This window comes from Acanthamoeba castellanii (genome assembly GCF_000313135.1).
Source record: "Acanthamoeba castellanii str. Neff unplaced genomic scaffold scf7180000084669, whole genome shotgun sequence".
Taxonomy (NCBI): domain Eukaryota; phylum Discosea; order Longamoebia; family Acanthamoebidae; genus Acanthamoeba; species Acanthamoeba castellanii.
Genome location: NW_004457554.1, coordinates 251942 through 264005, shown reverse-complemented (window position 1 = coordinate 264005; position 12064 = coordinate 251942). Strand labels below are relative to the sequence as shown.

Below are 12064 nucleotides of genomic sequence, written 5' to 3'. Positions count from 1 at the left end.
CCTGTGTGTTCTTCTCGCTGACGCTCTTGGCGGCGTGGTGGTTGGCGCTGCTTCCCTCCCGCATCTCCGACTCCTTGCCTGCGCGCACACGTCGCGGGGGTCGACATGATTGGTTTGCTGAGTGTGTGGCGTGCGTGCATGTGCCGCGATCAACGTACGTTTGAGGCAGTAGTAGTAGTGGCGCAGGGGCATTATGCGGGTCGAACTGCGCAGAGCCTCCCGCAGCTCCTTCGTGACGTACTCCTTCATGGTGCTCGCCCTAGTTAGCCAACGACACGACACGACACGACCAACGACACGACACGGTGAGTCACAACACACACTTGGCGCTGTCAAAAAGAAAAAGGAGCGTACCGCTCCACGATTACGTAGTTGACCAGCTTGTCGACTGAGTCGAAGACCTGGTTGCCCGTGTACGTGGGTATCTGCCCAATTCGACCACAGACGGTTAATCGCCGCTGCCGACGTCATGACGTCCATGGCAGACATTCAGGGGAAGGGCGGGAGGTGTACGGTGAATCCCGAGAAGAGCTTGTAGTAGATGAGGGGGCAGTTCTCGAGCAGGTAGTTCATCCTCTCCGGGTGCGCTCGTCTCTCCCTCCGCTGCACGATGGTCAGCCAGATCTGCGCACACCACACCGCGCACAGGCGATGATGATAGTGTGGTGGTGGTGGTGGTGGTGGTGGTGGTGGTGGTGGTGGTGGTGGTGGTGGTGGTGGTGGTGGTGGTGGTGTGGTGGTGGTGGTGGTGGTGGTGTGGTTAGTGCTCGTCGAATGGTGCGGGGGGCGGGAGGGGAGTAAGTTGATTACGCCGTGTTGGTGGGCGTAGGTCTCGCTCAGCCGCAGGAGGACACCGTGGGACGAGTGGTCGCGCGCCATGAGGTCCTCCACGAGCCGGCCCTCCTCCTCCTGCCGCCGGAACCCCACGAAGCCCCTACCCCCCACCAGGCCCGCGTTGTCAGCAGCCATGCGGTGCGTCGACACACATGAGCGAACACACCCCTATGTCACAATCACGCACCACCGCACACGCGCACGGATGAATGGGGGGGGGTACTTGTGGTAGATGAGGCCGCGATCGCGCAGGTCCTCCATGATCTGGACCACCTTCTCGATGGGGTGGGACCAAAGCGTGAACCGCTGCCACCTGCAGGTCGGGGGGGGAGTCGTTCAGTCACCACTGCAGAGGTGGACAATTACAATTACAATACTGTAATGTTGAGGCACTCGTCCTTCCCAGGGCGATTCGTACGTTTGCAGGGTGACCACGCCCTCGGCCTCTGCGGGACGGCGAGAGCCAAGCCGAGCCAAAGAAGGTTGAGTCGCAGTGCTGGGATATAAATAGAGAGCCCATGTTTGAAAAGTAAAGATGTGTATGACGTACCAAGGAGTATTTTGATCTCCTCCTGCACGTTCTCGGGTTTGGCCAACCGCTGGACGCCGAAACAGAGTGGGCTAGGTCAGGGTCTCGCGTCGCCACGTAATGGAGCGGTGAGAGGACAGGGAAGCACCTGGTACATGGGCTGGAAGTGGGCGCAGAACCCCTTCACGAACACAGCCCACGGCACGCAATCCTGGTGGCGGGCCGACAGCACACACATGACGCACACGACACAGTGCATCCGAATCAAGGTCGGTACGCGTCAAGCAACTGATTAGTGGCCACACTGGCGATAGGCCGGGCTGCTGTGCTCAAGTGGCCAAGTACCGTGGAGCCGAACGAGGAGAGCCAGAAGTCGTCGCGTCCGCGGTTCAGGTTGCGTGCGAGCTGGTCCACGAGCTTGGTCAGCTGCTGCTCGTCCACCACCAGGCCCCCGCCGCCGCCCGGCCGCGCCTCCCCGGCGACTGCCACTGCGGCCATCGCTCCGCTGCCCGACGGGGACGGAGACCCAAGCGACGAGGCCGCTGGTTGGCCGCTGGTCTGCTGCTGATCGCCACCACTCGGCTGTGGTGCGCTGCCGGGCTTGCGAAACAGCTCCTCTGCTCGCCAACACACGCCACGCGTCAGCGACGTGGTGGTGGTGGTGGTGGTGCGTGTGCGGCGGCGGCGGCGGCCATGCAACTGGGCTGAACTGTTGTTGTTCTCCCCCCATGGGGTACCTACCGTCAAAGTCCTCCCCGTTGGTGATGTAGAGCGTCACTCCGCCTATCATGAGCGCACGGGTCAGCGCGGGTGATGGTTTAGTCCCCCAAATACCACGCCATGCCATGCCAGGCCATGCCACGCCATGCCATGCCATGCCACGCCACGCACTCCACATGAAGAGCACTGGGGTGGCACTACGCGTACCATCAGGGAAGATGTCGAAGAAGTCCTGGAGGTCCACCTGGGGGTAGAACCCGTCGGCGTCCTTCTCATACGCCTTCAACTGGCACCGACATGGTGGCGAGCACACAATGGCCAAATACGTGAGGCCTCACCACACCAATGCAAAGACAAACAATACTACCAACAAATAAAAGGGCAAGGGAGCTGGAAGAGGTGCGGCGTGTACGAGGAGGGGGTCTATGGCGCCGTGGGCGAACTTGAGTATTCGCTGCCCCAGGTCGTCGGGGTCGCGTGGGAAGGGGATGCGCGCCGACCGGCCCCCTGGGAACAGCAACATGACTGGCCGTCCCTTCTGCTGCTGCTGCCCGCCCCCACCGCCTCCTCCTGTGCTCGACGAGCCCCCCTCCATCTCTCGCTCGAGCGTTCTTCTTTTTCTTCTTTTCCATTTTCTCTTCTGTTTCCTTTTAGCTGCGAGTATGCTCTTGGTGTCTTCTTGCAATTAGTACATTTGTTAATGACTACACGTTGACGTGTGCGGCGTTGTGCGTTGTTATGTTAGAAGGCCAGAGCGGCGACGTAGCGGAGGAGGGCGGCGGTGGCGGGCAGGAGGGCCGAGGCCGACGAGGGAACCGTGCTGATGTCCACCTGCACACCGTAGTTGGGGCTGTAGGGCACCGTCCTCGCCTGGGGAGTCTGCGATGGGCCACGGCAACAGCACACGCACACGCACACGCACACGCACACGCACACCACCGCACACGAGGGATAGTACGTGAGCGGAAGTGCGAAGCGAGGAAGAGGGGAAAGCGAAAGGCGAGTGGGGGGGGTACCGAGCCGGAGGTAAGGTCGAGGATGGTGGTGGTGTTGTCGAACGTGATCTTGCCCGTGACCGAGAGCACGTTGGCGTTGTTATCAAATCCTCGCACGAAGATGTGGGACGACATCGTGTTCACCTGCGTACGACACATGCGACACAGTGAGCTCGGCACGACACCAGCCGTGTGTGTCGTGCGCTGTGCCGTACGAGGTAGGGGGAGACGATGCTGAGTGAGTTGCAGTAGGTGCAGCGCTGGTCTGCGGCGGCGGGGTCCTGGTAGAGGGCCTGGAGCCACAGGCCGTAGTAGGCCTCGTTAATGGGCTCGACCAGGGTGGCGCCACTGGTGGCGTTGACGATGGTGGGTCCCTGCTTGAAGTTGCCCATCACCACCACCTGGCTGACGCGTGTTTGATTCACCGCAGTCTCGATCAACCCCTGAAGTGTTTGCGTCTGCACACACAACACACCGACACACAGCCGGCCATGTGGCCCAATGAGCCAAGAGAGAAACAAGGAAGGAGCAATAAGAAGAGAAAATAAAAAGAGTTGTACCTGGAGATAATTGACCCCACTCAGAGCTGCGGCCACGGAGGCGTTGACGGGTCCGGCGGGCTGGAGCTGGGTGCATACCCTGCGCAGCCACCCGAGTCAGAAATCCTCCTCCCGACTCAAAGCAGCACAAGAAGAGGAGAGAACGAAGACGACACGAATACGACGGAAAAGAGCGAACCCCCCAGAGGGGTGAGTGACATACAGCTGAACATTGCCGACTCCGGAGAAGGAGGAGGTGGCGAAGATGGCATCGGAGTTGAAGAGGCCAGGGGCGAGCGCCAGCGAACGGGTGGTGGGCTGGGTCAGCGGAGACCGGGAGAACAGCACATTCCCGGAATACCCGCCGTAGGGGCTGCACGTGGAGACGTCCTTGCCGACGTTGCCCATGCATCTGCAGCGTGGACACGGTCAATTAATCAGTCACGCGGTGTGTGCGGTGTGTGCGGTGTTATGATCCATACGTGGTCAGCAGGTCCGGAAAGGTGGTGGTGTTGGTGACGAGGGCGTTGAGTCCGCCGGTGATGCAGCTGGAGCACAAGGCGGTCAAATTCACCTGCTGCTCCTGCAAGCAAGAGAAGGCACACAGCAGCTGCTGGTTGGCCGCCCTGGACGTTGTGCATATATCAGTATACGCTCCTCAACCTCACGACACGCACGACACGCACGAGGCGACACACGCGACACACGCGGAGGAGATCCGTACAGAGCGCTGCACCCGCTGAGGCAGGTGAACAGCCCGGTGAGCTCGGCTGGCTGGCAGGAGCAGTTGCCCGCGGCCGGTGTGGCGCTGTAGGAGTGGGGCAGGTAGGGCGTCAGGATGGCCTGCAGCTTTTGCACCTGGTAGGGCAGCCAGTAGCCCTGCAGGCACACAGCATCGGCGTGCTGCGCCAGGCCAGTCAACTGCACGCCACGCACATGCAACACATGCAACACATGCAACGCAAAAAAGCACACAGTTACAAGGGAGTGGCCGAAATGCAAAAACGGGTAATAATAAACACAAATACCAAGCAAACATAAAATAAGATAAATGATAAAAATTAAAATGACGGCAAGGAGAGTGAAAGCAGGCGACGGGAAGAGGAGAGGAAGTGACGCACGGAGGCGAGGGCGAGGGCGTAGTTGATGTTGTCGACCCGCTCGAGGGCGAAGGGGTCGGCGCCGAGCAGCAGGCTCGCGTCAAGGCTCAAGAAACGCACCCCTTAGAAGAAAGAACGGTAAATACAATAAATAAAAATTATCATCTTTGCCGTTGCTCGGACGTAAGGAGGAGGATACCAGAGGCGACGGCAAAGAGCGAAGCAACGACGAACAGCGCAACGAAGGTCTTCATGGCAGCCATCGAAGAGCAGAGGGCGACGTTCAGGGTGAGGATGTTGATGAGAGGGTCTGGAAGAAATGGCTGTGGTCCTTGTTGCGGGTTGGGTTTGTGCGGGTGTTCCGGAGTACATCACATTCCCACAATTTCCGTTCTTCAACCCAGCGAGGCGATTGGCGCAATTTATGAACCGCTGGCGGTTGGTGACGGCTTTGACGAGCGGGTGTCTCCGACGTGGGGGCAAACCGTGTGGGTGGAGAGATAGGCGCGGATGGGGGTGGGTGTGCGTCTCTCTTTGTTGACGCGTCTCATGCCAGACAGTACACTGCATTCACTGGGCGGCGGCGAGCTGGGCCTTGGCCAGCTGCAGGGTGTCGGCATACTCGAAGCTGTCCGAGTTCACGTACTCGCTCATGTCCAACGCTGCATTGCAGTGGTGGGGCGTGTGAGCGACAAGAGAACGAAACCAAGAAAACGTTCGTTGTTGGGCACGTGGAAGGATGGAGTTGTGCAAGACGTACCGACGACGCAGCTCTCCTTGACGGCGGGCTCCTTGTCGGTCAGGAACTGGCCCAGCAGATCCATGGCCTCGGGCGTGGCGATCGCGCCGAGGGCTTCCGCAGCTTCGTGTCGCACCATCGGGTGCTCGTCCAGGTTCTGCAGGACCTGAAGGAGTGGAGAAAGAAACATTCCGTGTGTGGGCGGATGTTGGGCGGCGGCGGCGGCGGCGGCGGCGGCAGGTGTGGCTGGGAGGTGTGGAGGGGAGTGTACCTTGGTGAGCGCGGGAGCAGCGGCCTCGTGGGCCATCTGTCCCAGCACGTAGCCGATCTCGTGGCGCAGCAAGGCGCTGCTGTCGACGAAGGCGTCCGCCAGAGCCTACGGTGGGGTTCGAGATGGGAAGAGGTCAGCGTAACGCGAATGTTCGTGTTAAAGCGGGAAGGCCTGGCACATACCATAGCAGCCTCGGCCGTGCCGAGTTCGCGAAGGGCAAACATGGCGCGGTACCGCTTGAACATCGAGAACGACGTGTTCATGAGTCGCTGCTTGAGCTCCTCAACAGATCGCTTGGCCGAGGGAGGAGCGGGATCGATCGACATGTGCGCCGACTCGAACGGAGCCCTGAAAGGCCAAGCCATCAATTTGGCGCACCAGACCAACAATCGATTCCAGGAGAGAAGACGCACTTGTTGCCCTTGTGCTTGAGCTTGTACTTGATGGTGTCGATGGCCAGGCTGCAGGTCTCGGCCACCTCGGGCACGGAGTCCCGGCTGTACTGCTCGAGGAGCGGCAGCGATTCCTCCAGACCGATGGCGCCCAGCGCCTCTCCGGCCTAATATGTAGGTGGCCACGAATACGAATGGTTCACCAACGTACAGCGCTGCATGGAGATGAGGAGGATGCGGTGCTGGCGGCGCGTACCTCGTGGCGGACCATGGAGTTCTCCTCCGCGTTGCGCAGAAGTCGCTCGAGGTGAGGCAGAGCGGTGACGTTCTGCATCTGACCCAGGCAGTAGGCCACCTCGTGCTTAAGCAGGGCCGAAGGATCGTTGAACGCTGCATGTACCAGGCGCAGGCAGGAGAGCAAAAAAGCGCAAAAGATTAATCAGATGAGTAATTACAAAAGATTAAAACAAACGATGACGAATTATTAGCAATCTGATTGCTCCTGTGGTGAGCACAAAGAGGAGGGCAAGGCATACATTCAGCCAGGATGGAGATGGCCTCATCACCGCCGATGTTACGGAGGGTAAAGACCGAGCGATACCTCTGAGCCATGGTGAGAGAACGGTCGAGGAGAGTCTCGCGGATCACTTTGAGCTCCTCCGGCGAAACCTGCAGCCTGTGCTCCTCCTCCACATCACCAGTCATCTGCTCGTGCTCCATCCTGCTCGAGATCCTACACGAAGAAAACTGCCGCCCAAAGAAACCAACAAAGAAAAGTTTGTCCGCATAAACACGAACCAGTCTTTCCTGCTCCATTCAATCATTCTTTATTCGGTAAAAAAACAAATCACACCTATAGAAAAAAAAGAAAAGAAAATAAACAAGATGGAGCCAGGAGGGTGGTCGCCCCTTCGCCGGCGCAGCAAGGACCGCAAGGCGAAGGAGAAAGAGCGCGACCTGGTGGTGACTACAGCCACCGTTGCTGGGTCTTCTTTTTTGCCACCTCCCGAAGATGACCAGCAGCCGCAACAAGATCTTGCGGCGGTCCAGCAGGAAAAAGTGAGCCCCTCTCCCCCTCGCTCCAATCCGTCGTCGCCTTCGCTTTCGTGGAGCGAAGCCAAAGAACGAAGACGATCTCAGCGCGCCGACGCACACGCGGACATCATCGGAGGACCTCACGCTGGCGCTGCGGCCATGCCGGAGGTCAACACCATTGCCATCGGCCTCGAGCGGCTGCGTCCCAACCAAAACTCATCGTCGTCATCGTCATCATCATCATCATCATCGGACGACGCTCTTGGCGGCAGCGCCGGCGATGGCCACAGCGGCGGCAGCCCCGAGACCACCAAGCACGGCCCGCCGCGGGCCAGGGGCAAGGAGCGGGACAAGGGCAAGGAGAAGGCCGAGGCCGGCGCCGTGAGCAGCAGCCACGCCCGCGTGCCGGCCATCTCGATGGCGTTCCTCCGAGGCGGCGGCCGGGACCACAACAACAATGAAGGCGGCGGCGGCGGCACGAGTGCTGCGGCCAGCGAAGTGGTGTCGCTGGGTTCCTCGCGGTCGGCTGGCGCGTCGTCGTCATCGTCGCCATCCTTGATCTCGGCGTCGCCGTCGCAGAAGATGATGCGGAGATCGGTCGGCCAGCGCGGACTCACGGCGCCGGCAGCCATCGAGCCGCGGCTCATCCACCACAAGCTCCAGCGCGATCGCACACAACCCAAGGGCTCAGCGTCATCATCATCATCATCATCATCGGCGCCATCTCTGTCCAGCACCAGCAACCGCGGCTCCTCCGAGATCGGATCTCGCGTTCCGCTCACCGAGGACCAGCTCCAGGCCCAGCGGCAGCGCGAAGAGAAAGAAGAGATCTACGGTACCGAGGCAGCCACTTGTATGGACAATGCTTGGAATGTTGAGACTGATGACCATGATGGTGGTGATGGTGGTGATGATGGTGATATGGTGATGGTGATGGGGATGATGGAATGTTGTTGGTGCGTGCGTGCGTGCAGCGGTGATTAGGCCGGCGTCTATGCAGAAGGCCGTGTGGAGCTTCCTCTACACGACGGCGGCGGGCATGTTCTCCGAGGAGCAGCTACCCCACTTCGTTCACCTCGTCAAGCACACCGCCTTCCTCCTGCCCGATCCCACCGCCCGCATCCACCTTCTCGTACTGTCCGCACACCGCACACATGCACCAACGAACGCGCACGCACGACACACGCTGACGATGATGGATGGGCAGGAGGCGCTGGACAGCGGTGGCGACGAGCAGATCAAGTCGAAGGAGGAGGGGCTGGTGTGGCTGTGGGAGCTCCACCAGCAGGTCAACCGCAACATCCCGGACCCCTTCGTTTTCGTCGAGCCCGGCCTCTCCTCCGGCCTCTCCGCCGTCGAGCTTGCCCAGCTGCTCAAGGTCATCTCCCCTCCCCATGCTCGTGTCGTTGGTCGTGTCGTGTTGCGTGTCGTGTCGTGTCGTGTCGTGTTGCGTGTCGTGTCGTGTCGCATGGGCTGATTGGACTGCCTGCAGGACATTTGGGCACAACCGGAGTTCAAGCTGGGCACGTCGCAGATCGTGCGCACGCCACCGCGGGGTCGTGAAGAGCTGTCTTCGCTCCTGGCGCAGAAGATACCCGACGAGGTGCGCCTCTCCTCTTCATAAATCCACGTGGCAATGCGTGTGTCGTGTGCTGATTCGAGGCGGGGCTTGCACTCCTCATCAGGTTCTGTTGGGGGTATTTCAAATGCTACCGACGGACATGCTGCGGCGGCAGGTGGCCGTATGTCGGCGGTGGCGCCGCCTGGCATCCGACCCTTCGCTCTGGCGCCCTCGCTTCCACGTTCGCTGGACCGTCATCAGGTCCGACCTAAATTTCATATGTTTAGGTTTTAGTTATTTGTTATTTATTCCCTCTCCCCTTGTACAGGCCGTTGCAACTCGAGATCGCGTTGATGGCCGAGACCTGGCGATCGTGCGTTCACCCTTTCTCCTCCTCCCCTCCTCCAACGCGTTAGCTGGAGTAACGACATGATGCGACACACGACACACGACATACGACACGACACGACACGACACACAGACTCTTTCTGCAATTTCGAGGGTGGGATCGGCTGAAGAAGCGGTTCGATGCGCGGGAGACGCCCGACAATCTGTTCTTCGAGGCCGGCGAGGAGGAGTGGATCGAGGAGGAGAAGGAGGTGGCGGTGCTCTCCGAGGAAGAGGTCCTCGATGACGACGACGCCGCAGCCAACGCCGAATCCAACACTTCGGTCCGCCGGCACTCTCTCCGGCTGACGTCGATCCAGATGGCGAGGCAGACCTCGTTCCGAGAGCGAACGATGCGAACCACGCGGCGGCGACGGCGGCTCAGTCTGGAGCTGGCCGGGATGATCGAGCGCGAGGTCTCTTCGGAGCTCCGCAAGTACTCCTTCTCCGAGAGTTTGACCGAGAGCGGAGAACGGTTTGGACCCTACTCACTTGCCACCGTCATTCCTTTGCTGACACGACACGACCAACGACACGACACGACCCACGACATGGTGGGTGCACAGACGGAGAAGGGCGTCATCGGTGGCGCGCGAGAGATTGGGCCCGTTGCCGGACCTGAAGTACCTGCTGCCGCCTCCGGTTCAGCAGCGGCTCGATATCGACGGACCCTCTCGTGGCCCCTACAAACGCGACGACCCGTAACCCCCCCCCCATCGCTTTCGTTCTTTTGGTTTTACTTCCTCATCGCTTTTCGTTCTTTTTCACAACTGTTTTTTGCATTCCGTTCCAGAGAGGAGAACACCGCCAAGAAGAAGGCCTCCAACATCAAGTTCGCTACGCTGCCCAAGCTCGTCGTCTACCTAACCCACCCGGCCGAGCACGGTACGCGTCGACCCCCCGGCGATGAGGAATTCTATGTATGTCCTAACTTATCCATATTTTGCGCAGATCTCGAGTTCGTGAAGACTTTCATGCTCACCTACGAGAACTTCACGTCCCCGCGCAACCTCTTCAAGCTTCTCATCCGGCGGTACTTCATGGAACCGCCGGCGGGCTGCGAGGGTGCGGACCGCGAGGAATGGACCAAGAGTGTACAGGTGTGCGATTCTGACACACACACACACCAGACGCGCGCGTTTTTTCTCTCTACTTACATTCTGGGTGGGCTATGAGCAGAGTCCAATCCGCCTGCGGGTGTGCAACGTGATCAAGATGTGGGTGGAGAAGTGTTCCTCGCAGCTCCAGAGCGATCGGCACCTGCTCGACCACATCCACAAGTTCGCCTCCAAGGTGGTCACGGGCAACATGTCCCTCCAGCTCGTGCGCCTCCTCCAGCAGGTAACCCGACGCGACCACCCGCTACCGCGTCGCGCCGCTCTTGTAAATTCAGTTCTAGTTCGCCAGCGCTCACATTCCAGATAGATCAAGCGGCAAGGCGGCACAAGAGAGCCCACCTCCTACCAGTTCAGTAGACAGCCGCCGTACCCCGAGGTATTGGCCCTTTGTGAATTTAGTTCTTGTTTGTGATTTATTTTCACTTGATATAAATTGGGAATGTATTGGCGGTTTGGAACAGGTGCCCAAGAACCTGTTCTCGCCCAGCCTCAAGGTGTGGGACATATCGGAGCTCGAGCTCGCCCGCCAGCTCACCATCATGGAGTTCCACTGCTTCACCAAGATCCAGGTAGCTCTTCCTCCTTCAGTCTTGATGATAGCAATGATGGCGATGGTGGTGACGGTGGATGATGTTGATGGTGGTGGTGACAGGCCGTGGAGTTCATCTCGTACTGCTGGTGCAGCGACGAGGCGGAGGAGCAGAAGCGAGCGCCTAACCTGCTGCACACGATCTGTCGCTTCCGGCAGCTGGCCCGCTGGGTGCGGCAGCACATCGCCTCCATCGGACCCAAGTCCAAGCCCCTTACCCGCATCGTCAAGCGCTTCATCCAGCTCGCCAACGTGCGTTGAGCCCCGCCCTGCACAGAGGAATGCACGGAATGTGTGTGTGTGTGTGTGTATGTGTATGTGTATGTGTATGCCGCTGATCCGGTTTCCGTGCAGCGCTTGTTGCAACTCAACAACTTCAACACGGCGATGGCGATCCTGCACGGGATCAACCAATGGGCCGTGTCTGCGAGTAGCATCTACCAGGTCTACTCGGTCCAGTCCCTCAAGCTCACCACCGTGTGGCCCGAGCTCTCCAAGCGCGACAAAAAGGTTCCAAGCCCAGTGCAGTGCATGTATGGTGATCCCACTCCTGTTGATCACGTCTGTGTGGCAATGCACCAGGATTTTGAGTGCATTGAGAAGCTGATGGTCAACGAGGAGCTCTACAGAGAGACTCTCCTCCACATTCCCGGCAGCCCACACATTCCTTACCTGGGTACCCACACCAACTGGATTTCCCACCAACATGCCCGCAATTTGGGCGTGCAATATATGATCATACATTGGAATGTTTATTGAGATGATTGGTTGCGCGGGTGCGTAGACTTTCACCTGTGCAAGATCCTGAGCGCGGAGGAGCACATCCCATCGACAGTGCGGGGCATGGTCAACTTTGAGAAGAGCAAGTACCTCTACAACCTGGTCTCTCAGGTACTTCGTGAGTGAATTGAGTCCAATTAGTTCACTGTCACCTGATTTCATCCTATGTGTGTGTGTGTGTGTTGTGGCATGTGTTGCGTGTGTGTTGTGTGTGTTGTGGTGAGTCGTCAACAGTTGATGCAGCATCAAGAACACCCCTACAATCTGCAGCCGGTATCCAAGATAATCGACCTTCTCTCTGCCACAGTCTACCAGCTCAACGATTCCTAAGACTAGGCCTAACAAGATCCTTATCAAGCACTTGCAGAATAATGAAGAACTAAACTCTTTTCCTTTACTTTTCCTTTCTCTTTTCAATTTTTTTTATTCCTCTTGTACAAGGAGGGAGATGGATTAGCTGCCCTGCCCAGAGATA

General features: G+C 59.0%; 4 protein-coding genes across 4 annotated transcripts in view; 1 reads left to right on the top strand and 3 right to left on the bottom strand.

Annotated features, from left to right (window-relative positions):
* The window catches only part of ACA1_112980 (protein kinase), a gene marked incomplete at both ends in the record, with an annotated part of 6561 nt that extends 3883 nt beyond the window's left edge, over positions 1–2678 (bottom strand). Inside the window, 13 exons of the mRNA XM_004342053.1 lie at positions 23–78; positions 159–259; positions 355–425; positions 514–624; positions 811–934; positions 1058–1147; positions 1253–1280; positions 1385–1433; positions 1512–1574; positions 1709–1980; positions 2105–2146; positions 2291–2369; positions 2496–2678. Of these exons, the coding sequence (XP_004342102.1) occupies positions 23–78; positions 159–259; positions 355–425; positions 514–624; positions 811–934; positions 1058–1147; positions 1253–1280; positions 1385–1433; positions 1512–1574; positions 1709–1980; positions 2105–2146; positions 2291–2369; positions 2496–2678 (1269 nt within the window). The remainder of the gene's footprint in view (positions 1–22; positions 79–158; positions 260–354; positions 426–513; positions 625–810; positions 935–1057; positions 1148–1252; positions 1281–1384; positions 1434–1511; positions 1575–1708; positions 1981–2104; positions 2147–2290; positions 2370–2495) is intronic.
* A 146-nt stretch (positions 2679–2824) lies between these two features.
* On the bottom strand, positions 2825–4980 carry ACA1_112970 (uncharacterized protein; the record flags this gene model as incomplete). The annotated part of the gene is made up of 9 exons (XM_004342052.1): positions 2825–2962; positions 3100–3222; positions 3294–3536; positions 3639–3717; positions 3841–4029; positions 4100–4165; positions 4354–4538; positions 4739–4839; positions 4917–4980. 9 exons carry the CDS (start codon positions 4978–4980, stop codon positions 2825–2827), a joined length of 1188 nt encoding a protein of 395 aa, XP_004342101.1.
* A 307-nt stretch (positions 4981–5287) lies between these two features.
* On the bottom strand, positions 5288–6839 carry ACA1_112960 (deoxyhypusine hydroxylase; the record flags this gene model as incomplete). The annotated part of the gene is made up of 7 exons (XM_004342051.1): positions 5288–5379; positions 5478–5622; positions 5728–5832; positions 5910–6075; positions 6141–6286; positions 6376–6509; positions 6656–6839. The coding sequence occupies 7 exons, from the start codon at positions 6837–6839 to the stop codon at positions 5288–5290; spliced, it is 972 nt and encodes a 323-aa protein (XP_004342100.1).
* Positions 6840–7004: 165 nt separating this feature from the next.
* On the top strand, positions 7005–11919 carry ACA1_112950 (RasGEF domain containing protein; the record flags this gene model as incomplete). The annotated part of the gene is made up of 18 exons (XM_004342050.1): positions 7005–7989; positions 8129–8286; positions 8362–8532; positions 8647–8757; positions 8840–8976; positions 9044–9088; positions 9197–9577; positions 9669–9803; positions 9896–9987; positions 10054–10202; positions 10282–10443; positions 10528–10596; positions 10682–10789; positions 10873–11061; positions 11164–11319; positions 11392–11485; positions 11594–11700; positions 11824–11919. 18 exons carry the CDS (start codon positions 7005–7007, stop codon positions 11917–11919), a joined length of 3345 nt encoding a protein of 1114 aa, XP_004342099.1.
* Positions 11920–12064: the final 145 nt, after the last annotated feature.